At 33.0% G+C, this 26,061-nt stretch overlaps 1 protein-coding gene across 3 annotated transcripts; it reads left to right on the forward strand.

Annotated features, from left to right (window-relative positions):
• Window positions 1-26,061, forward strand: LOC128163665 (integrin alpha-9-like). 3 transcript variants are annotated; one of them, XM_052827290.1, is made up of 21 exons: window positions 4-334; window positions 5,463-5,596; window positions 7,626-7,678; window positions 8,225-8,383; window positions 8,697-8,748; window positions 12,420-12,512; window positions 12,775-12,857; window positions 13,279-13,341; window positions 14,825-14,998; window positions 15,316-15,424; window positions 15,808-16,002; window positions 17,219-17,425; window positions 17,580-17,722; window positions 18,735-18,872; window positions 19,523-19,989; window positions 20,614-20,770; window positions 20,998-21,090; window positions 21,182-21,310; window positions 24,760-24,852; window positions 24,995-25,120; window positions 25,744-26,061. In XM_052827290.1, exons 1-21 carry the CDS (start codon window positions 177-179, stop codon window positions 25,855-25,857), a joined length of 2,940 nt encoding a protein of 979 aa, XP_052683250.1. In that variant the 5' UTR covers window positions 4-176; the 3' UTR covers window positions 25,858-26,061. The 3 variants fall into 3 exon arrangements, with proteins under 3 accessions (XP_052683252.1, XP_052683251.1, XP_052683250.1); XM_052827292.1 differs by lacking the exon at window positions 24,760-24,852 and having other exon boundaries at window positions 1-334; XM_052827291.1 differs by lacking the exon at window positions 20,998-21,090 and having other exon boundaries at window positions 2-334.

A 26,061-nucleotide genomic window follows, 5' to 3' on the forward strand; every position in this document is an offset into this window, starting at 1 on the left:
GTCAGGCTGTGCTAATCAGGAAGCAGCGACGAAGCTGTATAATGAAATCAAGCTAGAGACGACAAACAATTGATTATATACTCAACGTTTAACCCGGAACAAAAAACAACACAAACCGTTTGGAATTCCTTCCTTATACAGATATATGTTTAACATCAGGTTTCGTGTGCCTCATAATGAATCTGAGTTGGACAATTTTATTTCTTATCATTAACTGTTTAAAAACGTTGAGGGCCTACAATGTTGACATTAAGAAGCCTTTAATCTTTTTCGGATCTCCAGTTGAACAATTTGGATATGCCACGGAAATTCTGAAAAGCGGCGACACAGAGAGGTAAGTACATGTAATTAGCATGTAACTCTTTGCTTGATAAACTCTATTCCAGATAGATATGAAAAATATAATATATTATACATATGACTACTGTATATAGTTAATATTAATAAAGCAAAAATTAAAAGAAAAGGATTAGAAAAACTGTTTATGTGAAAGGGGGTAATGTTATGCAGTGGTACAGTCATTCATCTAAAAAAAAAATTTAAAAGTCATAATGCAGGATTTAATCTAAACAACAAAAAATTATTATTTCCTTGAAATTGGGAAGTCATAAAGATATCTACATTTACGTGGAATTGAATGTGTGCAAAACATATATTATCAATGTCATAAAACATGTCATTCTCTCACCAGAGGTCTTGCTACACAGGCTTCGCTTACACCTCTGTCAACGCCCGATGTACAAAATTCTTGTACAAACTTAAACGATGGGCAAAATGTGATTAAAATCTATGTAATTATTCCTTTTGTCTATGAATATGATTATGAATAATTAAATTTTAAATCTTTAACGCCGTTATTTATTTTTATTTCAACGTTACTGGGAGAACTATTTTGCGGAGGTAAACATTAAAATATGATCACATGATCTAGTTTGACAGATGTTTGAAAAATCAGTTTCCTGATATACAGTAACGTGCCACAAGTATTTCACGTTTTTTGATCTTCGGGAAATAAAAATACAAAATAACTTTCAGTAATTCTTGGATCTCTCAACAGTTTTACGCTATAAAAAATCTAAAGAACAAAATACGTTACTGGCCGAAATATGTGTTTAGTTTAAACAATATTTATTGATATTTTACAATAGCAGGTACACGTATTTGACAAAAAGTACAATAAGATTGGGAAACAAGCCAAAAGGCTTATACAAATCCCTCTCTTAGATAAGAAAAAATATATGAGAGGTGCAAATTATATGTATGTATGACGAAATAAAGAATCAGAAAGCTTATATAAAAGAGGAAGGAAAAACGTGTTTCAAAAACATTCAATAAGCCTTGAATTTATCAAATCCAATGGTATATAACTTATATGTGTGACTTAAACATTTACATCATGAAATTTATGGTGAAGACTTTTCTGGTAAGTCAACTCAATAGAATGACCATTGTATGAATATTAATGGACTTATTTATAAAAAATTCTATGATGAAAAACTAATATTTTTGTTGCGATTATTTTAGTAATTAGCAGTTTTTTAATCGACCTTACACATCCTTTTACATAGCTGTCATTTGCACATGAGTGCTAAACTGAAGACAACTATTTATGTTTTGGATTAATGAGATTTAAAAGCGGAGTACTAGTACACGTATTTAGATATATGTATTTATATTGAGAAGCGGATCAGAAATTTATATAAAATATACTTGCAGTATACGCAATTGATATCAAAACCCTTAATAAAAACTAGACTTTGACCCGTGCGTGCACGGATTGACACTGCATATCGTACATTTATGACATAGATTCATCGACACACTGTATTGTTGATATTTACATAACAAAACTATAAGCATACAATAATGCTATTAATTTCACTAAACTTTCCTTTGTTATAATAATCTACATGTAACTGTGTTTAGGAAAAGGCTCTTACCATAGCTAAAGTGCCTCCCCTTTACCCGTAATGTAGCAGAAAATTGCAGAATTCGCCCCGAAACGATTTTAAAGAAAATTGATTTTTAATTAATAAAGTTGGATCGAAAATAACAGTCAAATGAATCATAAGAAACATTTTTGAGACTGTAAATACCTTTCATCTAAAAATTTAATCCATATAATAGAAGAATTCAACACATTTTTTTTTACCAACGTACACGTATTTTCTTTACTACAGAGACAATACACAGAACGCATTCATTCGTAAAACCGGGTTTGTAGGACACTTATCATTATAACGATAAAACACAACTTCACTCCTAAGAAATATAATGTGAATTTTTTGCATGGAATCAAATATTTTTTTGCCATCACGAAGGCAAAAGTAAGTCCTAAATTGATATGTATCACCCCTGCGAATGTGTTCGGAATGTTTTCTTTATCGTTGCTAAGTATGTAATAAATCCAGAGGTGCTCGAATGAAAGTTCACGAGACTTCACCGAGATTTGTTAAATTCCTGTGAAATTTCGAGCGGAAGTATAAGTGCTCGGATAATATTCTCAAAATACGTGAGTACTGGTCGTTTTTCATATCATATCCTTCTTTGATTTATGTTAAAACATTATAATCTTTTAGGATGTATGTCTTATTTTACCTTCTAGCGGTTATTTATTCTAAACGATAATATTCAGAACAGAGTTATCGTTCATGTGAAACCACGTGTAGAGTGGTTAGAAAATCATAGCCATGTTTGACGCTTATGGTGTGCAATACCATTTAAAAAAATAAAATAATGGATGACTGTTTTGCACAAAAACTTGCTATATCGAGCCATTATTAAGGAACATTCTGCAAAAAAATAGAATAGTCTGTTTCACTATTGATGCTATTACTAGGTCAGGCGCGGATCGAAAATTAATCCTCAGAGAGGATCTCTACTAAGCGTGTTAATTGTTGCAACAGCAGACGAAAACTATTTGTTGTATTGTTACATTCATTTCCAGAACACATTTTTTTTTCACCAATTAATGAAGTTAAAGTTTAAAATCAATAAACCTGTAGATTTTATATTTGACTACAAGTACCTAGAATCTATGAATAGACAATAACACGAGGCACGATTTTTACTGCCAAACTGAAAGGGTCAAACAAAAGCACGTGGTCTAAAATTTAAATGACAATAACATTCGCAAGGGTGTGTTTAATTATTTGTTATTTTAAAATTTCTCTCATAAAATATCATAATTATATTTTATGAACAGAATATATAGCAAATTTCCAATAAAGATTTACACGTATTTGTATTAGTTTATTCATGCAAATATGATATTGTGGAAACATAAACTAAAGATCCCAGTAGCGTGAATGTATTGCACACGCGTAAGATTGTAAAAACCAAAAATTCCAGATGATTTCCGGAATTTTTGGAGGAATTTTCGTTGATTATTAATTAGAGAAAAAATAAAAACAAATTGGTAATCTTCAAGTACCAATGATGTTCAAAATATATAATATAAAATACAGTATTCTTCCGATTTATCGGTATTAAATACCAAAAATTCGAGTCTACTGTTTTAATATAGTAGTATAGATAACTAGATGACACCCCGCGTAAGCGGGGGAAATAACATTATAGAAAAAAAGTCAAATTTAAAATTACACAAAATAATAAACTATATATTATTATTTTTGAGAAAGTACAATTGTGTAGTTTTATTTAAGTTTTTTGAAATAACTAAATAAAAGAAAAAAAAAATTATTGACATCTTTAAAATATCATTTTCCGTATTCATTTTTTTAAAATTCATATTGCTCACATGTGCCAACAAACATAATTTTATTGAAAACTACTCATAAAACATCATATCGTAAGGCATTTGAACGAGTATTTCATGTTTAAAGCTCATTAATGACGTCATAAAGAGAAATGCCTGTCGGATTTTTAAAAAAAACTAATATCATACTTAGTGCACAATACAATACAATGCACAACATCAATAACGGGGGCAAAGACGTTGAAATTAGCATAAATTTTGCTGCCAAATAATGCCAATACCGTATCTTGTTCCTTTGACAGGTGTTTCTTAATGTTATTACGGTATGCGATGTAAATGTTGTTACTCCTCACCATCGCGAATGTTATATTGCCATGCGTTCTCTGCCCCATATGCCAGTTCTAGGAACTAAACAAGGATAACATATTGATTTAATTCAATATGTTGCTTCTTCTTCTGTTCTATTGCCATTGGTCTGCACCCGTCGTCGTGCGATATGCGTCTTGGGTAGGACCATTATGACCACATAGTTAAAATGTATGAGGACTTATAATATTTTCTTCCGTACTTTCACAGTCGTGCAAATAAAGTGAATGCATTGTTATTATGTTCTGAATGTCCTCTTTAAAAATTGTATAATTCACTGCCATGGGACAGAGGTTCAGGCTTTATCGGGGGGGGGGGGGAGGAAGGGGTGACAAATCTCGCCATAAAGTAATTAAACATTTTTTTCTTAGGTCAATTAAGTCACTAGGGTGTTTCTCTGACTCTTGTCCCTTTAGTGAATTGATGTTTGTAAACATCAAATAATAAGAGCAGGGGTAGCAGTCATTGGAGTCTTGGATTAGGATTAATACTCCAAAATGAGGGCTAAAATGCAAACATTAGACTCCCTGACAGGTCAGTCTACAGGCTGTGGACCTCGGGTTACCGTCAAGGCCTGTGGGCCCAAGGAGGCTTTCGAACAGAAATTCAAGGGGAAGTTTCTGTACACTTGGCGTTTATTAGAGGACAAAGCCAAATTACCCTTGAACATTACATATTGAAAAGAAGTGGTAGTGATTAATACAGCGAACGTCAGAGGGATACTATATTTTTGTCGATAACGTCAATTTTCGAAGAAAAAGAACGAGAAAATGTGTGTATACTTAAAAATTGTTGTTATGTATCAAGAGTAAACTGCACGAATATGTAAATATATACACAAGTTTATATCATTTTTATTTGTTTAAGTTTGGACACCTTTGTTCAACCTCAATCTTAAACCTCGAAACCTCAAAATTATATTTAATCTAGATACAAAACCTTTTAAATAGCTTCTTAATCATAAAACAAATAAATTTCATGTACATACACATTTTTAAACTTTGAAATAAATTTCATAATGCTTGTGTATATCTTCTCTTAGGTTTGTAGACTAGATGAAGTACGAAAAAATATGCTTGATAAAAGATAAACCAGGCACGTAGCAGGGGAGGGGGCTGGCCCACACCCCCACTTTTTCTCCCAGCAAACATTTTTTATATTTTCAAATCGACATTAAGAAACAATTGAATATTTAGGAGCCTCCCACACTTTGGAGGCATGTAAAAAACGGAATTGAAAATCAGTTTCATTAAATTTAAAGGTACGCGCACCCCCCCCCCCCAACAACAACAAAATGCCAAATTTAATAAAAAAATTTATGAATGTCTGCATTCCTTGAACATTTTAAAACATAATTTGTTGTTGTTTTTCTACATAGAATTTTGATCGGGGCACCGGCAAATACAAAGTTTAAAGCCGCAGAGAATACGACCGGGACATTATACAACTGTCCGATACAACCCAGCAATCTACACACCAATGGGACTTCTTGTATAGTGATAAAACCAGACAGTAAATAATATTTTTACTTTATCATTTTTATTTTTTATGTATAACTATCGTTATTACCCTCATTTCTTGATACTTTTGGGAAAAAACTTAACAATGTTCAAAACAAAATCGCATTATAATACATCCTTTTCCTCTTTTCTGTTTTCTTTTTTGTTGGGGGGGAGGGCTTTGATTTTCTTTACAGTTTCTACTAGTTGTCCAACCTATACGCTATTGCAATGAAAACAATATGTATTAATTTGTTTAGTAATTTTATAATTTAATAATATTATAATAAATCAATAATAATTAATAATAGCCACTATTAATAACGATATTAATGATAATAGCTTCTACCTGTTCCGATAGATATCTCGGTCTTGAAAATAGAATTAAGTAATTTAAGGTGGCTCCCTATATGAGTGACGTAATCACTAATAGTTCTGTATACACTGTAATCGAAATATGTAGTTATCATTGCTGTATTATCTGTATTCACAAAATTGTATTGGTAGCAGACCAATGTCTAAATTTCTGAATGTTTAATAAGTTTTGATTTGTATATTTATATTCAAAAATATTATATTTGGACATACATGGTAGTATATAGATGATTTTTCCACATAATTTTTTACAAAAGTACGAATCTTATCACTCTATCTCTTAAAAATAAAATCTTCTGTTTTTCAACTCATACCAATTAACTCACATTATTTAAAGCCTGTTTTACTTGAAAAATATATTTAAGACCCCAAAAAATGGAATCGGCTGAAATGTTTTTATGAAAAAGAGGTATATATATTATACAAATATTGACTGGGGTTGAGGGCAACATTGATTATACGTATTAGCCCCTGAGGAACGAAATATTGCCCGACGCGAAGCGTAGATAGATAGATAGATAGATAGATAGATAGATAGATAGATAGATAGATAGATAGATAGAAAGATATATATATATATATATATATATATATATATATATATATATATATATATATATATATATATATATATATATATATATATATATATATATATATATATATGAAGATTCTGGTAAGAAAAGTAAGTACTAGTAGTTAAGACATGATTAATTTTGGATAATAATTTCAAGAGAAAAAATATCGTTTTAATCAAATTGCTTTGTAGGGACAATAAAGATAATCTAGCATGCAGGGTTTGAAGTAGTGGTGCTACATCTTACTTTACATCGAAATTTATAGAGAAAATCCACTAATTAGTGTTGTTAATTTTATACAATGTCAAATCAAATATTGTGTATCATAAGGGTGTCTTTTTAAAGAAAATGATTAGTGAAAAAAATCCACTATACTTTAATAAAAAAAAAAACGGGTATTTTATTACTGTGAAGATTCTTTGGAGAAATTGATCTTGTTCAAATCCTACAAATTACTTAAGTTGATCATTTCAATTCATTTTCTGATCGATAGAAACCTTCTTACCGTATGTAAACTTTGTGTTCATATAAAATGTAAAGAGTTTTGAAATACAAGAATTCGTACAATGTCCTTAACTATAACATGGTTTGATTTGGAAAAAAAAACAACTTGTATTTTTATAACGATATAGGAAACTAATCAAATTTTAAAGCTTAAATGTATTTATTTAAATACTGTAGAATCATTAGAATTCGCGGTTGCTCTATTTTCGTGGCATTCGTGGGTAAATCCCCCCCCCCCCCCGAATTTACATTCTCGACGAAATCTAATTTTGAAAGACTTTTCTTACTGAAACTGAAAACCGAAGCATCCACGAAATAACATCCCTACAAATAATAAGCAAGAAACCAACAAATCCACGAAAATTGGCTCCATGTACTTAAAATGATTTCACAGTAGTTTATAGCATATAATCATGTCCTAAAGTTAAAGGTTGATCTGACGGCTAGTTTGTTGACCACCCAGCCTCCTCCACATTATATCATGATACTCTGATTGACTTGTTTGACTGAGAGCTAAGTGACATCAAAATCAGTTAGTGACATTTTGTATAGAAGTTCATGCTTGCATATTTTCTACAATTGCAGGTAACGCAGACAGATTTGCAGCCACATTATATAAAAACAGTGATATAATAGTGGTAAATATTTCTATTTATCTTCATGTATCCATTTCTCTATCTATCTATCTATCTATCTATCTATCTATCTATCTATCTATCTATCTATCTATCTATCTATCTATCTATCTATCTATCTATCTGTCTGTCTGTCTGTCCGTTCTTCCGTCCATCTATCTATCTATCTATCTATCTATCTATCTATCTATCTATCTATCTATCTATCTATCTATCTATCTATCTATCTATCTATCTATCTATCTATCTATCTATCTATCTATCTATCTATCTATCTATCTATCCAACAGAATAACACAGAAACAAATCTGGTAAACATTTTCAATACATTATCTTATCATGCAAGTTGAAAAGACAGAAAGATTTTTCAAACTGAAATTTTATAAAAGCCTAAAATTTTTGTCATTCTCAAAACAAAACCTTCCCTTTTATCTAATCCAGTATCCTCAGTTACTTTGATTGATACATAACACTTTCAAAACTTTGTCAAGAAGCAGTTGTGCTGGTACAGCAGATTAACCATCTTTTTTTTTTCTCGGCATTATACAGATCTGTTCGCCCTTACGTCATCACTTACATGATTATGATGCCATTACTGGAGGATGTGAGTTTTACTTCTTAAATATGACAAAACGAGATATTGCTTACATTCGTGGCAGAGCAAATGAGACTCGGGCTAAGGGGATGTATGGATTCTCTGTGACTGCTGTAAGTATACCTATCACACAGATCAACTTTAAGCATCTTTACTGCCAGATTTCCATTTTATTTGCATTTTAAAGAAAGCAGAATTTTTTAAATGTTGAATTAATTTCTCAGATAAATTTTCATTTGACAGCGAAGGAAGTGTCGTCATAATGAAAACATTTTAAAAAATCTATTATAGAAGATGTGTTCAAAATGTTATATTGCTCAAATTTATAACATAATGAATAAATTATCAAAAAAATGGAGCATTATTACTCCTTTAACTCATTCATACTAAAATTTAAGATACCTGAATGTTCATATAATTTTGTAGCACAACCAGTCAACGTTTGTACTAGGTGGACCGAATGCATGTCAGAGTGATGGTAACTATCAGTATGTCAGAGTGATGGTAACTATCAGTATGTCAGAGTGATGGTAACTATCAGTATGTCAGAGTGACGGTAACTATCAGTTTGTCCGAGTGATGGTAACTCTCACTATGTCAAAGTGACGGTAACTCTCAGTATGTCAGAGTGATGGTAACTATCAGTATGTCAGAGTGACGGTAACTCTCAGTATGTCAGAGTGATGGTAACTCTCAGTATGTCAGAGTGATGGTAACTATCAGTATGTCAGAGTAATGGTAACTCTCACTATGTCAGAGTGACGGTAACTATCAGTATGTCAGAGTGATGGTAACTATCAGTATGTCAGAGTGAGGATAACTATCAGAATGTCAGAGTGACGGTAACTATCAGTATGTCAGAGAGATGGTAGCTCTCAGTATGTCAAAGTGATGGTAACTCTCAGTATGTCAGAGTGATTGTAACTATCGGTATGTCAGAGTCATGGTAACTATCAGTATGTCAGAATGATGGTAACTTTCACTATGTCAGAGTGACGGCAACTATCAGTTTGTCAGAGTGACGGTAACTCTCAGTATGTCAGATTGATGGTAACTATCACTATGTCAGAGTGATGGTAACTAACAGTATGTCAGAGTGATGGTAACTATCAGTATGTCAGATTGATGGTAACTATCACTATGTCAGAGTGACGGTAACTATCAGTATGTCAGAGTGATGGTAACTATCAGTATGTCAGAGTGACGGTAACAATCAGTTTGTCAGAGTGATGGTAACTATCAGTATGTCAGAGTGAGGGTAACTATCAGAATGTCAGAGTGACGGTAACTATCAGTATGTCAGAGAGATGGTAGCTCTCAGTATGTCAAAGTGATGGTAACTCTCAGTATGTCAGAGTGATTGTAACTATCAGTATGTCAGAGAGATGGTAGCTCTCAGTATGTCAAAGTGATGGTAACTCTCAGTATGTCAGAGTGATGGTAACTATCGGTATGTCAGAGTGATGGTAACTATCGGTTTGTCAGAGCGACGGTAACTATCAGTATGTCAGAGAGATGGTAGCTCTCAGTATGTCAAAGTGATGGTAACTCTCAGTATGTCAGAGTGATGGTAACTATCGGTATGTCAGAGTGATGGGAACTATCGGTTTGTCAGAGTGACGGTAACTATCAGTATGTTAGATTGACGGTTACTATCAGTATGTCAGAGTGACGGTAACTATCAGTATGTCAGAGTGACGGTAACTATCAGTATGTTAGAGTGACGGTAACTATCAGTATGTCAGAGAGATGGTAACATTCAGTATGTCAGAGTGACGGTAACTATCAGTATGTCAGAGTGACGGTAACTATCAGTTTGTCAGAGTGACGGTAACTATCGGTATGTCAGAGTGACGGTTACTATCGGTATGTCAGAGTGATGGTAACTATCAGTATGTCAGAGAGATGGTAGCTCTCAGTATGTCAAAGTGATGGTAACTCTCAGTATGTCAGAGTGATGGTACCTATCGGTATGTCAGAGTGATGGGAACTATCGGTTTGTCAGAGTGACGGTAACTATCAGTATGTTAGATTGACGGTTACTATCAGTATGTCAGAGTGACGGTAACTATCAGTATGTCAGAGTGACGGTAACTATCAGTATGTCAGAGTGACGGTAACTATCAGTATGTCAGAGTGATGGTAACATTCAGTATGTCAGAGTGACGGTAACTATCAGTATGTCAGAGTGACGGTAACTATCAGTTTGTCAGAGTGACGGTAACTATCGGTATGTCAGAGTGACGGTTACTATCGGTATGTCAGAGTGATGGTAACTATCAGTTTGTCAAAGTGACTGTAACTATCAGTATGTTAGAGTGACGGTAACTATCAGTATGTCAGAGTGATGGTAACTCTCAGTATGTCAGAGTGACGGTAACTATCAGTATGTTAGAGTGACGGTAACTATCAGTATGTCATAGTGATGGTAACTATCAGGATGTCAGAGTGATGGTAACTCTCAGTATGTCAGAGAGATGGTAACTCTCAGTATGTCAAAGTGATTGTAACTCTCGGTATGTCAGAGTGATGGTTACTATCAGTATGTCAGATTGACGGTTACTATCAGTTTGTCAAAGTGATGGTAACTCTCACTATGTCAAAGTGACGGTAACTATCAGTATGTCAGAGTGATGGTAACTATCAGTATGTCAGAGTGACGGTAACTGTCAGTTTGTCAGAGTGACGGTAACTCTCAGTATGTCAGATTGATGGTAACTATCAGTATGTCAGAGTGATGGTAACTATCAGTATGTCAGAGTGATGGTAACTCTCAGTATGTCAGAGTGATGGTAACTATCAGTATGTCAGAATGATGGTAACTTTCACTATGTCAGAGTGACGGTAACTATTGGTATGTCAGAGTGATGGTAACTATCAGTATGTCAGAGTGACGGTAACTGTCAGTTTGTCAGAGTGACGGTAACTATCAGTATGTCAGAGAGACGGTAACTATCAGAATGTCAGAGTGACGGTAACTATCAGTATGTCAGAGAGATGGTAGCTCTCAGTATGTCAAAGTGATGGTAACTCTCAGTATGTCAGAGTGATGGTAACTATCGGTATGTCAGAGTGACGGTAACTATCAGTATGTCAGAGAGATGGTAGTTTTCAGTATGTCAAAGTGATGGTAACTCTCAGTATGTCAGAGTGATGGTAACTATCGGTATGTCAGAGTGATGGGAACTATCGGTTTGTCAGAGTGACGGTAACTATCAGTATGTTAGATTGACGGTTAATATCAGTATGTCAGAGTGACGGTAACTATCAGTATGTCAGAGTGACGGTAACTATCAGTATGTCAGAGTGACGGTAACTATCAGTATGTCAGAGTGATGGTAACATTCAGTATGTCAGAGTGACGGTAACTATCAGTATGTCAGAGTGACGGTAACTATCAGTTTGTCAGAGTGACGGTAACTACGGTATGTCAGAGTGATGGTAACTATCAGTATGTCAGAGTGATGGTAACTCTCAGTATGTCAGAGAGATGGTAACTCTCAGTATGTTAGAGTGACGGTAACTATCAGTATGTCAGAGTGACGGTAACTATCAGTATGTCAGAGTGACGGTAACTACGGTATGGCTGGACTTATCATGGCTTACTTATTGAGTCAATTTTCGTTGATTTCATGGGTACCCTTTGCCCAATGATAAACATATACAATGAATTACAAAGCACTTTTTATTTGTATTTTCGTATTGTATGTGTACAGCTGCAAAACGAAGAAATTGTTCAAATACTTCAAAACAAATCTATTTGGTACTAGAAAAGATACTTTTTTTAATGCATTTTATCTTGAGTTCCCATAAAACACAAGCAGTAGGACAGAAGTACAGTAAGTGAGTATAATAACAGTGAGACATAGTCATTTATATATTTTCTTCAATATGAAATAATAGACTAAGTATAGTTCCCAAGTGTTGAAATTAAGTACATGATGAATGAAAAAAAAAATGTCCCATTTATATTAATGTGGAGAGCATGCAAAGTATTTTTGTAAAATGATATTGAGAAGTTTACCTGTTGGTTCGAGGAGTGCAAATCTAAGTCCTTTATGATCGACGAACAACTAGGCTTTTTTCTTCACTCTTTCTGTAAACATTTTCCATTATACTGCAATAAACCCGCCAAACATTGTTTGACAGGCGGAATAGCCATCGCTACCTTGGGAACACGTGGAGTGACTCATTTTGATGAAAACAAAGATTGCCAAAACTGGAATACTGGAAAATACTTTGGTATGTCACTACAAATAATTCTGTGATATGTTGTTGAACAGTGGGGTCATTGACAACGTTTCTCGGACCTGTTGTGGAACAAAGGGAATCTCACGCGACCCCATTTTAAAACCTACTATTGAGTAGAAAAGAAAACCAAACAAGTTCACATTTCATATTGTTATTCGCTATTTTTTAACTGTAATTAGAGATATTAGATGTTTGTCTAATAATAGAAGATAAATTTTATTGAGCAATCAATATAATTATGGTTTTTATCTAGGTTTTGCACTGGAAAGCTTTGGGTCGAATAGATACGTGGTCGGCAAACCTGGCTTTGCAAATGAACATGGGTTGATTGGAATGGTATGTATATATATATATATATATATATATATATATATATATATATATATATATATATATATATATAAATGCACAGGTTGGAAGCCAATGTACAATACATGATTTTTAAAATTGGGGTTTTTTTTATATATGAATTAAAATTATGATTATATGAAATATAAAAAGTTTTACTAATAAAATTCACAATGAATTTTTTGAACATCAAGTATTAAATTTAGTTCATCATTCATCATTCCGGATTTCCTTCATCACTTATTTTTTCTTTCCATCCATTTTTCCAATATAACAAAAAACTAATAAATAAGAGCCCCAAAAGACTGATTGTCTAAAACTTTTTAATATAACTGTCTTTTTTGTTCCTGTAAAGTTAAGTTAAACATGAAGTATTAATCAATATGATAAATATATATACTTTTAATAGATGGAGGTTATAGCTATTGCTGAGGGGAAAATGGAAAGAATAAAACAGATTAACGGAAAACAGGTAATTACAAATTGTTAAAAGGTAAAAGCGGTGGTATTCATTTTGTAGTTATCACCTATTGTGTACAGCCCCTTTCGCCTTCCTTTTAACTGAGTAAATTTAAGACTAGGTGAATTCAAAAACGAAAGAGTACATATTTCTTATTGTGTCTATGCAAATTCAAGAGAGTGAAAATAAAACGAAGAGAAAATACACGTGTATTCAGTATTCTTACTCCTCGTCTCCAAGACACTGTGACTGATATTGGTGTATCCACTATCCAGCTGATACAGAAAGTAATGCAAAAAGGAATGACATTATTATTAGCTACTTATTGAAGCATGCATGGAAGTACAAGTATTTTTACAACCATATAATAATGGTAAATTTATGCAGTCTAAATGATCTGGCATTTAGTAGCTGAATGTAAATGAAATAATATGCAATATTTGGTACATGCTATTGATTGCGTTTTATTTCATCATTCAAATTCTAAAAAAGATAAACCGAATTCTTTATTCCTATTTGCAAGTAATTTAGTACATGTATATTCAAATTCAAAAAAGTAAATGGAAAACTATTTTCTTTAAACCACGTGGTTTTATTTTACCCTTTCAGTTTCGCAGTAAAAATGGTGCCTCGTATTTATAGTTTATTTCCAAGAATCTAGGTACTTGTAGTCAAAAATAAAATGTAGACGTTTATTGATTTTAAACTGTATCTCCATTTATTGGTGGATAATATGAGTTTTAGAAATAAATATGAAAAAAGAAAACATTCATTAGGTTTTTTCTGCTATTGCAATAATAAACATGCTTATTATTAGTGATCCCTAAAAAGATTAATTTTCGATCTGCGCCTGACCTAGTTATTGCATCAATAGTGAAACAGACTATACTATTTTATGCAGAATGTTTCTTGAAACTGGCTCGATATACTATGTTTTAATTCAAAACAGACATCCATTCATTTTTTAAAAAGCATGGTAATACACACCAAAAGCACCCAACAAGGCTTTGATTTTATTTAGCAACCCAATGTCTACATTTTCAACCACGTGTAGAGCGGTTAAACACGAACGATAACTGCTCTGAATATCATAGTTTAGTTTAAATAACCGCTAGATGATGAAATAAGACATATATCTTAATATATTTTCATGTTTTAACATAAATCATAATGAGATATGACATGAAAAACAACCAGTACTTACGTATTTAGAGAATATTATCCGAACACTTATACTTCCGCTCGAAATTTCACAGGAACTGAACAAATCTCGGGGAAGCCCCGTGAACTTTCATTCGAGAATTTCTGGATTTATTACATACTTAGAAACGATAACGTAAACATTCCGAACACATTCGCAGGGGTGAAATAGACATCACTTTGAATATAAATATAAGCACGGTATACGCACGGTATTTAATTTGTCCCCACCGCTTGGTGTGTTATTCACAGGACCGACGACATCTAAAATAAATATTCAATTATATATAAACAGATTGGCGGCGGATTCGCTCGCTCCCTTTCTGTGGCTGACATCAATGGAGATGGGATGTTGGACATCATCGTGGGGGCCCCCTTTGAGTACATAAACATGACCGGTCACTCCTCAGTGAAGGCTGACATTCTGGTCGATGTCGGAAGAATTTATATATTTCTTGGCGATAAAACAGTAAGTTCTTGTTTATATTTTATGTTGTATTTATTATAATTCATTTCAACTTAATTGAGCTGGTATATGATTTTCGTTTGAATTAAACAATCAAATCAATTATTTCTGTTACCATAATTATTGGTGTTTAACTGTAAAATAATACTAGTTATCTCCAATAGCATTTAATTGATATTTTTTAAATATTTGTTCTCAATCAAACTGATGCATTGATAGTTATCATTAATAAATTGGAGTCTAAGTGTTTTTAGCAGATTATGAAAATAATTATGTCTTTATTTTGATTTTGTATGTTAGTTTCTACTTTCCATTGATAGAATATCATCACAGATAAGTACATTGCTATCTCGGGTGATCTGGTAGGACTTAGTCGGTTTGGAACATCACTGAGCGCTATTGGAGACATTGATGATGATTCGTTCCAAGGTGTCTAAAATTGACATTACAATTAAAATTACAAATCAAACTGTCTTATCGGAAATCTGTTTTATGTGTTTGAAAAATTGCAGACGCTAACTTGGTAGAAAATGTATTAGTTTTTTTTTCTACTTTTCCAACGATTTCTTAAAACAAACTTAAATCTTAAGGCTGATTTTGATTTTGGTATTTTATTTTGTTTTGTTGTTTTTGTTTTATGACGTTTTTGTAATATATCGTTCACTTTAAGAGTATATTTTTGACATTACGTGTTGTATTTAAAAAAAAACAATAATAATGTAATGCAAAAAATCAATCAAATTAGTATATACTATGTCATATTTACTACTCACCAATAATCGAAATTTTCAACCCTTTTTTTATTTAAAAAGATCTCGCTGTTGGGGCTCCTTTTGAAGACGAAATGAGGGGTGCTGTGTATATTTTCAATGGATGCCATCGTCCGTGCCTGGAAAAGTGGAAATACTCACAAAAGATCACAGCAAGATCACTTAACACTAATCTAAAGGGATTTGGATCCTATGTCTCCAAGACCCAGGAAGACATTGATGCTAATGAATGGAAAGGTTAGTTAAAAATTAGCTATTGAAAAACTATAGCTTAATTTCTTATTTTACATAAAAAGATTTTCCGCCCGAATTAAAGACAAAAGGATTTCATGGGTAAATTAATAAAATTCCTTTTGTAAATTACAATGCTAAGTCTTTGCTATGACATTATGCATTTATGTTATTTTTAAATATTCAAATAATTTTGATCTCACCTACAAACAGTGATCATGAAAAACTATGATCTTAAGACAGTATACTTTATTGCAATAAGAATTTGAAAGTATGTAAGAGGGTTCGATTGTCATGGCCATTTTTTTATCTCCTTTAAAAGAAGAGTTCCATAAAAATTACCCCAATAGCCTCCCTAATTCAATTCATATTTGACAACCCTGTAAACGAAACTTTCAATCTAATCAGGAAAGTCCATAGTAATTTTGTTTAATGAATTAATGTTAATTGTTTTTCAAACAAGAAATAATAAAAGAAGGAGGTAACAGTGAGAGGAGTCTCAGACTAGGGTTCACTCTCCAAACTGAACCCCAAAATGCAAAAATGAGACCCTTTGACAGGTCAAACTAAAGGCTATGTATTCAAAAGATCATCAAGGCTTGTAGGCTTTTTTGTTTTGGGGGGGGGGCGCTGGTTTTTCTATTTATTGATTACTGATATTTATTTTATTTTTTGTGGGGTGGGTGGGAAGGTTTCAAACCACCAAGTTTAAAGCATATTTTATTCTTATAATCATATTACGATCTTCTCCGAAAACACGACTTCCGTAAAATATTTAAAGATAAATGATAATAATGAAAGTATATATATTAACATTTGATCACCTTTTCATCAATTTTTTTCCTTCTTAGTTTAACCCTTTTGAAAATAATATTTTTTTTAGTTTTTATAATAGCTCATGTACATTTTCTGTAAATAATGCGTTCGCTATTTAGTTTTATATACATTACCAAATGTACAATAGTTGCTTGTAAACAGACCAGTTTTTGGTATAATCCTAAAACAAGTCTGTTAAGGGGTTTAAATGTCGTGAACAGTCATTGAAGTTCCGTGAATCAAGTATGACACTTATAAAAAACGTTAAATAAGCAACAAAACTTAAAAGAAAAATAACCCTAAAATAAACGAGTAAAAGTTGTTCACATAATATGGTTGTTCCACTTTAGGACTTGATTTCAGATGATTAATGACTGTATTTTTACTATAATCTGTGGTTTTGCAGATTTTGCGGTTGGAGCATATCGATCTGGAAACGCTGTTGTTTTAAGAACAAGACCAGTTATTTCCATAGAACCTAAAATTCTCTTTAATGAGAATCCAGTGCCGTTAAATTCATCTGGCTCGCCATGTGCTCACCAACTGGATTATCCGTGTCTTGAATTTGATGTTTGCTTCAATATGACCGGAAGGGGCATACACACAGGAATTTGTATGTTGCTAAGGACTCGCATGCTTCAAAAAAAATTACTGCTTGTGCAAATGATAAAATTTCTTAACTAATTTACTCATTTTTACTTTACTTCTGTGTAGTATTCATACGATTAGAAATGTGTAAGACATATTTTTTGTTTTTCTTATCAAAGATATAAATTTCGATCTTCGTGGTGACAATGCAATGACAAACTCTAGAATATTGATAAATGGTAATGAAAGCAGCTTTAGGGTTGAAGATTACCTGTTGAATGGAACTGGTACAACTTGTAAAAATTTTACGGGACAGGTCGAGGTACTATTTCTTTTATTTTATATTTTATTTATATTTTATTCTTTTGCGTGGTGTGCATCTCGTAATTCATAGATCTTTAAGCGAATACTAGTAATTGTTTCCATTTTAACCACCTAAAGAGACTGGATAGTCAACAGATTATCCATCAGATTATCCAACAGATTATCCATCAGATTATCCAACAGATTATCCATCAGATCTACCCAAGGTTTTTATATATGATTTAGTAAAGAGTAATTTCTTATATTTCAGCTTTAAAATTTAATTATTTTTCTATTTCTTTATACACAGCCCCTAGGCCTTTTCTCAAGAAAATTCATATAGTCTTAAAATCTTCACGACTCTCCAGTCCTCTTTAGTAATAAGTAATTAGTAAATAATTCGTAATAAAATGCATAGTGTTGATTGGTTTAAAAATGTACTTTAATGGATGACCGGGGCAGGGGTGAGGATGTCTATCCAAATAATATAACACCAGCAAGTCATATCCTTCTTATAAAAAATCTCTACACTGAGTATAAACATTGCAATGACGTATTTGTGTACCCAAATGTACTGCAAATTGATATTGTTATCGAGCACTTCTTTTGTGCAATTTTTTACAAAGTTTTTGTGAAGTGAGCGGAGAAAATTTTATGAAGATGTTGACGATATTTTGAACTTACAAAGTTAAATCAGATTGGGAAAGTAAATGGCTGAAGAACAAAGTGGAAAAGCGATATTGTGCTGCATTCAATTTCAGATGTTTGTCACAATATAGGTTTTCCATTGCATATCTGTTCCATGAATGCACGTTTCGATATTAAATACTTCAACTATAGATGTTATTATATCTAAATAAGTTGTCGTTGATTTGTAAACTTTAGAATGCTGATATTGAAGGTTGAAAATGCATAAGGATAGGCGCGTTCGATTGTCAGACACTTTCAATTAAAATAATGTATCTTATTAAACTGTGTTACACTGTTGATTGACTGTTGATTAACTGATTATTTTATATCATTTGTTTCAGGATGTTGGACCTATTTTTTTTATATTTTTGAATGAGCCTATGGTATTTTCTGTTAATTTATCTTTGAGTGGAACGACACAAGACACCGCTGTTTTACCTATTCTGAGTCATACTGCTCCCGTCTCACATATCAACAATGTATGTATTAATGTTAACTGTGAAAAATGAAATCATATTTTTTGATTTCTGGTGTGACTGTGAAAAGGCTTTTATACAAATCACACAGATCCTACATTTTTAGAATTTTTTATTGTTAATCCATAACCATTCAATGAAATAAAGTCATACAAAAAATTTTTGTAGACTGAATTTTACATGAAAAATCTCTTTGGAAAATTGAGACTATGATTTAAAAAAAAAACTACAAGCATATTTGCAGATTTTAAAATTTCGTTAACCTACTCACAAATAATCAGAAAAAAGCGACTATCGATTGAAAGCGGAATAATGTTAAAGAATATAAAAAAATGTTTTTAAAAAAGACGTTGACATAAATTATTTAAAACAAGCCCACAGTGAATCAAGGACTGGGAAGTGTTTACAAATTTAGAAAAAAAAATCAATCTTTAAAGTAGTCTAAAGAAAATGAAGGATTCTGTTAGTGAACCGTATTCTATGACACACGGTGTGGTGCGGTGCAAGCTGTTTTAAGGAATTGTAATTAAACTTGGGAAAGGAAATGAACATCAGTAGCTAGGGGGGGGGGGGGGGTTATATTTCATAAAAACATGTGTGTAAAGGATAGGATATTATAACATAGTATCATAAAATATATTTATTTTTACTAGGTAACTTTCAAGACGTTCTGTTCTAGAGACGAACATTGTCAGCCCCATTTGTCAGGGAATCTAAGCATAAGTGACGACAAATTTGACGGACAATATGAAATATTCACAGCAGACATTTCTGTCAGGAATTTTGGGGATCCTTCGACTGCAACAAAAATTGTGATACACAAAGAAAATTCTGCAGAATGGCAGAAAGGATTTGTCACGCACAGCAATTCTGAAAAGGTGGAGTGCACAGAAAGTAATGAAACCGTCATAATTTGCAAAGTGGTAACAGATCCATTTTATCCACACCAATTGGTGGATATAAGTCTTGATTTTAAGTTAGATCCAAAAAAAGGTGGAGCGAAGGGATATGTTGAATTTAAAATGACCACCCTGTACATAGCTAGTGGTCAGTCGGATACAGAAGAGGTTACAATATCGTCAGTTCGAAAGAAGAGATCGTCTGTGGTGTCGGTCGGTGGGTACGTATGATTACGTTTCATTATCTTAAAACGTTGAATGTAGTGTTTAATTCTAGATCTACCATTACTTTGTTTACTATCATTGCCGAGAAATAATCTATATAAAATGAATTAGAATAGGTGGCTTTTTAATCGATGTTATTTTTCACTCTTTTACTAATAGTTTATACTAGCACAGAACGTTATTATATAAATAGTGCCTGTTTGGGAGGGTAACAGTTGAAATTGACACCCCGAGAAAACCATTGTCAACCGACGCGAAGCGGAGGTTGACAATGGTTTTCGAGGGGTGTCAATTTCAACTGTTATCCTACCAAACAGGCACTATTTATTTTGTTATACTGAATGTCTTTTTTAAAATTTTTAAGAAAATTTTACTGCTTTTATATAGGAATAACGTGAATTCTACAGCGAACCGTACGCGCATAATTTTCGCGCATGTAATATTTTTTAATGTTACCCGTTTTGCCAAGTGCGTTGCTAACGCTGAGGGTAATAGTAAATTTTATTAACTGCGTCTTAACCAATCAGATTTCAGTATTTAACATGAAAGTATAACAATCTATGTTATTTATCGTAAAGTTAGGTTCGAGGTTTTGTTTTATTCCTGTTATTCCTGTTAAGTAAACCATATGAGGATCAGAAAGAAGTGGATCCAAAGGCGGCAGCATTAATCCACAGCATTGTATTTGGCGTCCATAACAGAGGCCCCAGTGCTGTGGACGGCCTGATCCTGCAAATAAGTGTCCCATGGAGAATCGATACAGTAAATGTACTAAATGTAGGTTATAGAACTCAAATAAGTGATATCATCTTGCTGTCGTTTTTCTTTGCCATATTTCCTGACATTGCATGTTTTGGTAAAGCTGTTCTTATTTTTTTCAAAATGTTAATTTTATACCATAGAAAGTACTTTTTTATCAGACCTTTGAATTTTTATTACAATTCAAAACATTATTTCCTTTTCATTTTATTAAGATATTTATATTTTTCTTTTCATTTTTAAAGAACGTCAATTTTGACGAGAAAATCTGTAAAGATGGTGCAGTCGTAACAGGTCCAAATGACGCCCAGAAGTTAAATCAAAACGAATTAGCTATTGTAAGAAAATATATGAAACAAAACTGTTTATATGGTATTTCTTTCTAATAAGAAACAACGATTTATTTCGATATTTTACACTATTTACCAGAATTGTTCGGAAAAAGGAGTAGACTGTCGTCTGCTAGAGTGTAAAGTAAAGCAACCCCTGAACATCGAAGAATTGGACAGTGTGAATATCGAACTTAACATCTCTTCAAATGTCGTGGGTTTATTAGAGGTAATTGTACGGGATTCGTTTTATCGTCGCTTTTTAGCTCACCTGAGCTGAAAGCTCAAGTGAGCTTTTCTGATCAAAATTTGTCCATTGTCTGTCGTCGTTGGCGTTGTAGTTGGCTGCGTTGTCGTTGTTGTGAACTTTTCATATTTTCATCTTCTTCTCCAGGACCACTGGGCAGATTTAAACCAAACTTGGCAAAAAGCATCACTGGATGAAGTGAATTCAAGAATGTTCAAATGAAGGGCAACACCCTCTGTAAAGGGGAAAAAATTAGAATTTCGAAAATTGTATTTTTCAAAAATCTTCTTCTCAAAACTATTGGGCCAGAAAAGCTTTAACTTGTATGGAAGCATCCTCAGGTAGTGTAGATTCACGTTTGTTCAAATCATGGTCCCCAGGGGTAGGGTGAGGCCACAATGGGGGAATAGATTTTTACATAAGAATGTATAGGGAAAATCTTTTAAGTCTTCTTCTCAAAAACTATTAGGCCAGAAAAGCTTAAACTTGTGTGGAGGCATCCTCAGGTAGTGTAGATTCAAGTTTGTTCAAATCAAATTCCGGGGGTAGGGTGGGGCTCAAGGAGATCAAGTTTTACGTAGGAATATATATAGAAAAATCTTTAAAAAATTTCTTCACAAAAACTTTTACGCCAGGAAAGCTCAATTTGGCGTGGAAGCATCCTCAGATAGTGTAGATTCAAGTTTGTTCAAATCATGGTCCCTTGTGTTAGGGCAGGGCCACAATGGGGGTTTCAATGTTCTCATTGGAGTATATAGAGAATATCTTTTAAAATCTTCTTCTCAAAACTATTAGGCCAGGAAAGCCCAAATTAGAGTGGAAGTATCCTCAGATAGTATAGATTCAAGTTTGTTTAAATCATGGTCCCCGGGGGTCAAGGGTGAGGCCACAGTGGGGGAATGGATTTTTAACATTGGAATATATAGAGAAAATCTTTTAGAACCTTCTTTTTAAAAACTAATAGGCCAGAAAAGCTTAATCTTGTGTGGTGGGATCCTCAGGTAGTGTAAATTCAAGTTTGCTAAATCATAGTCCATGGGGGTAGGGCGGGGCCGCAATGGCGGGATGAATTTTTATAAAGGAATATATAAAGAAAATTTTCAAAAATATTCTGGGAAATTTTTCAGGCTAAAAAGCAGTAACTTGTATGAAAGCACATATTTTGCAGATTAAAATTTGATTAAATCATGATTCCCTAGAAAAGAGTGGGGGCCTCAAAATGGGGGGGGGGGGGGGTGTTGGTATATAGGAATAGAGAAAAATCTTCTTACAGATACAACAACAAAAGGGGCTTGTTATTTACCCTAAAAATTTGTGGATGAAAATTGGCAGATTACATGTACCAAATTTCATTTTGAATAGATCTTTCTAAAAAAAAAACTATACATTACAGACTACTGTATTGTACTACTCATTTTCGGCTCACCTGAGCCAAAGGCTCAACTGAGCTTTTCTGATCACAATTTGTTCGTTGTCTGTCGTCATTGTCGTCGTCGTTGTTGTAAACTTTTCACATTTTCATCTTCTTCTCAAGAACCACTGGGCAGATTTCAACCACATTAAGCACAAAGCACCACTAGGTAAAGGGGAATTAAGTTTGTTCAAATGAAGGGCCACGCCCTCTTTAAAGGGGGGATAATTGAGAATTATTGAAAATTTGTTGATATTTTTCAAAAATCTTCTTCTTAAAAACTAATCGGCCTGAAAAGCTTAAACTTGTGTGGAGGCATCCTCAGGTAGTGTAGATTCAAGTTTGTTCAAATCATGGTCCCCGGGGGTAGGGAGGGGCCACAAGAGGGGGATCAAGTTTTACATGGGAATATATAGAGAAAATCTTTAAAAATCTTCTTCTCAAAAACTATATGGCCAGGAAAGCAGCCCTGATTATCTGTTTTGAGAGGCCCCTGCTACCGCTTCATGTTTCAATACGCAACCCAAAATACAAAGTCAATGGGGATTTGCATTGCAAACAAATAAAAAGTTCCCAAATGATAACATTAAAAATTGTGCGAGGTGTTATAAATATTTCCGAACGAAAAAGACGTAAACATTATAATCTCCGCAAGAAATTTGTTTTCGTTCATGTTAATTTCTCCGGGTAAAAATAGATGAAGTGTCAATAAACAAACCTTGCATATTTTCCCTTACATCGACTGCAATTCTTATGTGTATTTTCGTTAAAACTCATCAAAAAGTAACGGAAATAGTAACCTTGGCCCTGGGACAGACTATAAACAAACAAGCATGCATGTCCCACATGCACATCGAGATTAAATTGACATTGTTTTCATACATTTACTTTTACCTAATATCAGGATATTTATATATTCATTAAAATATATGCGTATGTATCACAATCATGAAATAAATCAACATATAAAACAATGATGATGAGGATGAAGATAAACAGCACAACTTACGGACGATATTTTCTCTTCCTGTCACAAAGATGCGCACGTATTACAAACGTATGCAAATTTCATCTTCCGAAGATGGCCCAGAATTAACTGGGTAGTGAAAATTGGTTATGTTTATGAGGAATTTTCATCGTGTTTGGAGTAGCACAGTAAAACGTTACATGTTATATGGTCTTTATATGACCATTCTCGATAAATTTATTGTATGACAAACACAAGTATCACAGACACTAAATAATATGATTAAGCGGTACCTTTAAATTTTTCAGCAAGATCTACTGTACTTAGTTGTCAAAATATTTTGATTTTGATACTGTAATGCTAATTTGATCAGAGTTGAGGCCATTGTTGCTCAGGTGAGCGATATGGCCCCTGGGCCTCTTGGTAACATTAGAGTCATTACACTAATCAAGATTGGGTATATATGGTACATGATAAGATATAGCTGCTATTTATGCTTTTATAAGGAGAATTGATGAAAATCACTTTTAAAAATGAAACATTTTATTTTCTCACATAATGGAAACTTATCAAAAAATAGAACAAAACAAAGAAGCGTATTAATGATACAAAGAAAGAAATATTAGACCAAATTCTGCTTTGATTTCTAATGTACAACATATATCAAGAAGATTTTTTAAATTTCAGCCTGGGGTTAACTTCTTCATTGGATGGTTTTCAAGCAATAAAAACTGTACCTTTATTAAATATTGAATATATTTATTTAAATCATGGATATTTTGGCCAGTTCAGTTGATCTGATAGTTTTTCTAGCAAGGACAGGACTGGTGAGTGTTGGTTTGATGGTCTGTTAAAGCCCAGTGTGATTTTAGGTTTAGACACATGGCAATTGTTTAATGCCCTATAATGAATATAGCCATTGACAAGTCTCAACGCAGAATCAAAGACTTCATGAATTAAAAATCTTGTTACGCTTCTTTTGCATTTCAGTACTACTTTAAATGCTTTTTATGATTAAAACAACAATAAATAGTTGATAATATATTATTGCAGAGATACAAAATGTTGAAATATGTGGTAACAGCAAAACTTAACCTCTCTGAGGAATCGGGTTTTGAGGGTCGTTTCATAAACGAGGATGGTGAGGTGTGTTATCTGTCTATCTATCTATCTGTTAATATATCTGTCAGTATCTGAAAATCTACATATATCTTTCCTTTTTATCTGTTTGTTTCTTCTGGAGCATAGTACGTGTACTACATGTCTTTTTATTTTTGTTTGGTTTCAGGCACTCTTAACCATGGTACCCAGAGAGTTTACTTTCGAACCAAAAAAAATTGATTTAGGCATAGTTATTGGAGGAAGCGTAGGAGGCTTGGCGTTCTTAATCATTGTAGGAATTGTTTTATGGAAGGTAAGTTTTTGGGGTGTGATGATTCATACTGATTTAATATACCAGTCAATAAAAGTTGGCAATACTAAGTTCGTCGGAAACTTTACTTCATTCCTCATCTAAAAAAATCCTTTTTGACCATTTAAATAAAGATTGCATATATGATACGCCTATTTGATTTTATGTAACTATTAACTCTGCATTGCCCCATGATTTTTCAGCATCCCTTTTTTGCTTTCATTCGATATCAAAAATACATTGTACCGCAATGCCCTACCTGTTCATTGAGTATAAAGAAAGCATGCTAAATCAAAGATTACTTCTAAGACACTCCTCGTTATTTTAAGTTGATTGCAAAAAAGAAATAAAATGTCTTCAAACAACCTGAGGTACCCAAAAATTGTACAAAGTTGTACAAGTTGTTCAAAAATTTATTTTTGAAATCATAAAGAAGTTAGGATGTTGCTTTTTGAATTTTTGCAATTAACACTCTGAGTTTTTACTGGTAAAAAACGAAATATGCTTTGACTCTGCTTTTAAATATTATGTGAAAAATTGTTTTCAAATACTTCTGTGTAATTTTAAGGCTTGGGCAGAGTATAATATATAAATTGTTCAAACATCTTTGTATTTACTCCTTGCAGCTTGGATTTTTTAAACGAAATAAAAGACAGCAAGTTGATGAATACAAAAGAAGAACTGCCATTATGAAAAGACAATCAAGAATGTCAAAAATGTCGGCGGTATCCAAAAAGTAAATATATGAATATATTTGAGGATTTTTGTTATACATTTGTTAGCAAATGTACCCGTTATCTGCGAAGTGAACGTACTCAACTCTCAAAGATGACTCAGGAGATGCTCAAAATTAATGATTCTCGAATTTTTTTGTTATATTCGAAGGACATTTCGGGTACATTTTGTGTATCTTGGGGTTTTTTTTTATCAATAAAAATTGTTAC

Source organism: Crassostrea angulata, chromosome 9 (genome assembly GCF_025612915.1).
Source record: "Crassostrea angulata isolate pt1a10 chromosome 9, ASM2561291v2, whole genome shotgun sequence".
NCBI classification, from domain to species: Eukaryota; Metazoa; Mollusca; class Bivalvia; order Ostreida; family Ostreidae; genus Magallana; species Magallana angulata.

Bases quoted from the DNA above. Each gene is read 5' to 3' on its own strand.
- LOC128163665 (XM_052827290.1), top strand. From the start codon at position 177: ATGAATCTGAGTTGGACAATTTTATTTCTTATCATTAACTGTTTAAAA. The intron at 15,425-15,807 runs GTGTCTAAAATT...TTATTTAAAAAG, and splicing joins TGATGATGATTCGTTCCAAG to ATCTCGCTGTTGGGGCTCCT. The intron at 20,771-20,997 runs GTAGGTTATAGA...TCATTTTTAAAG, and splicing joins ATACAGTAAATGTACTAAAT to AACGTCAATTTTGACGAGAA.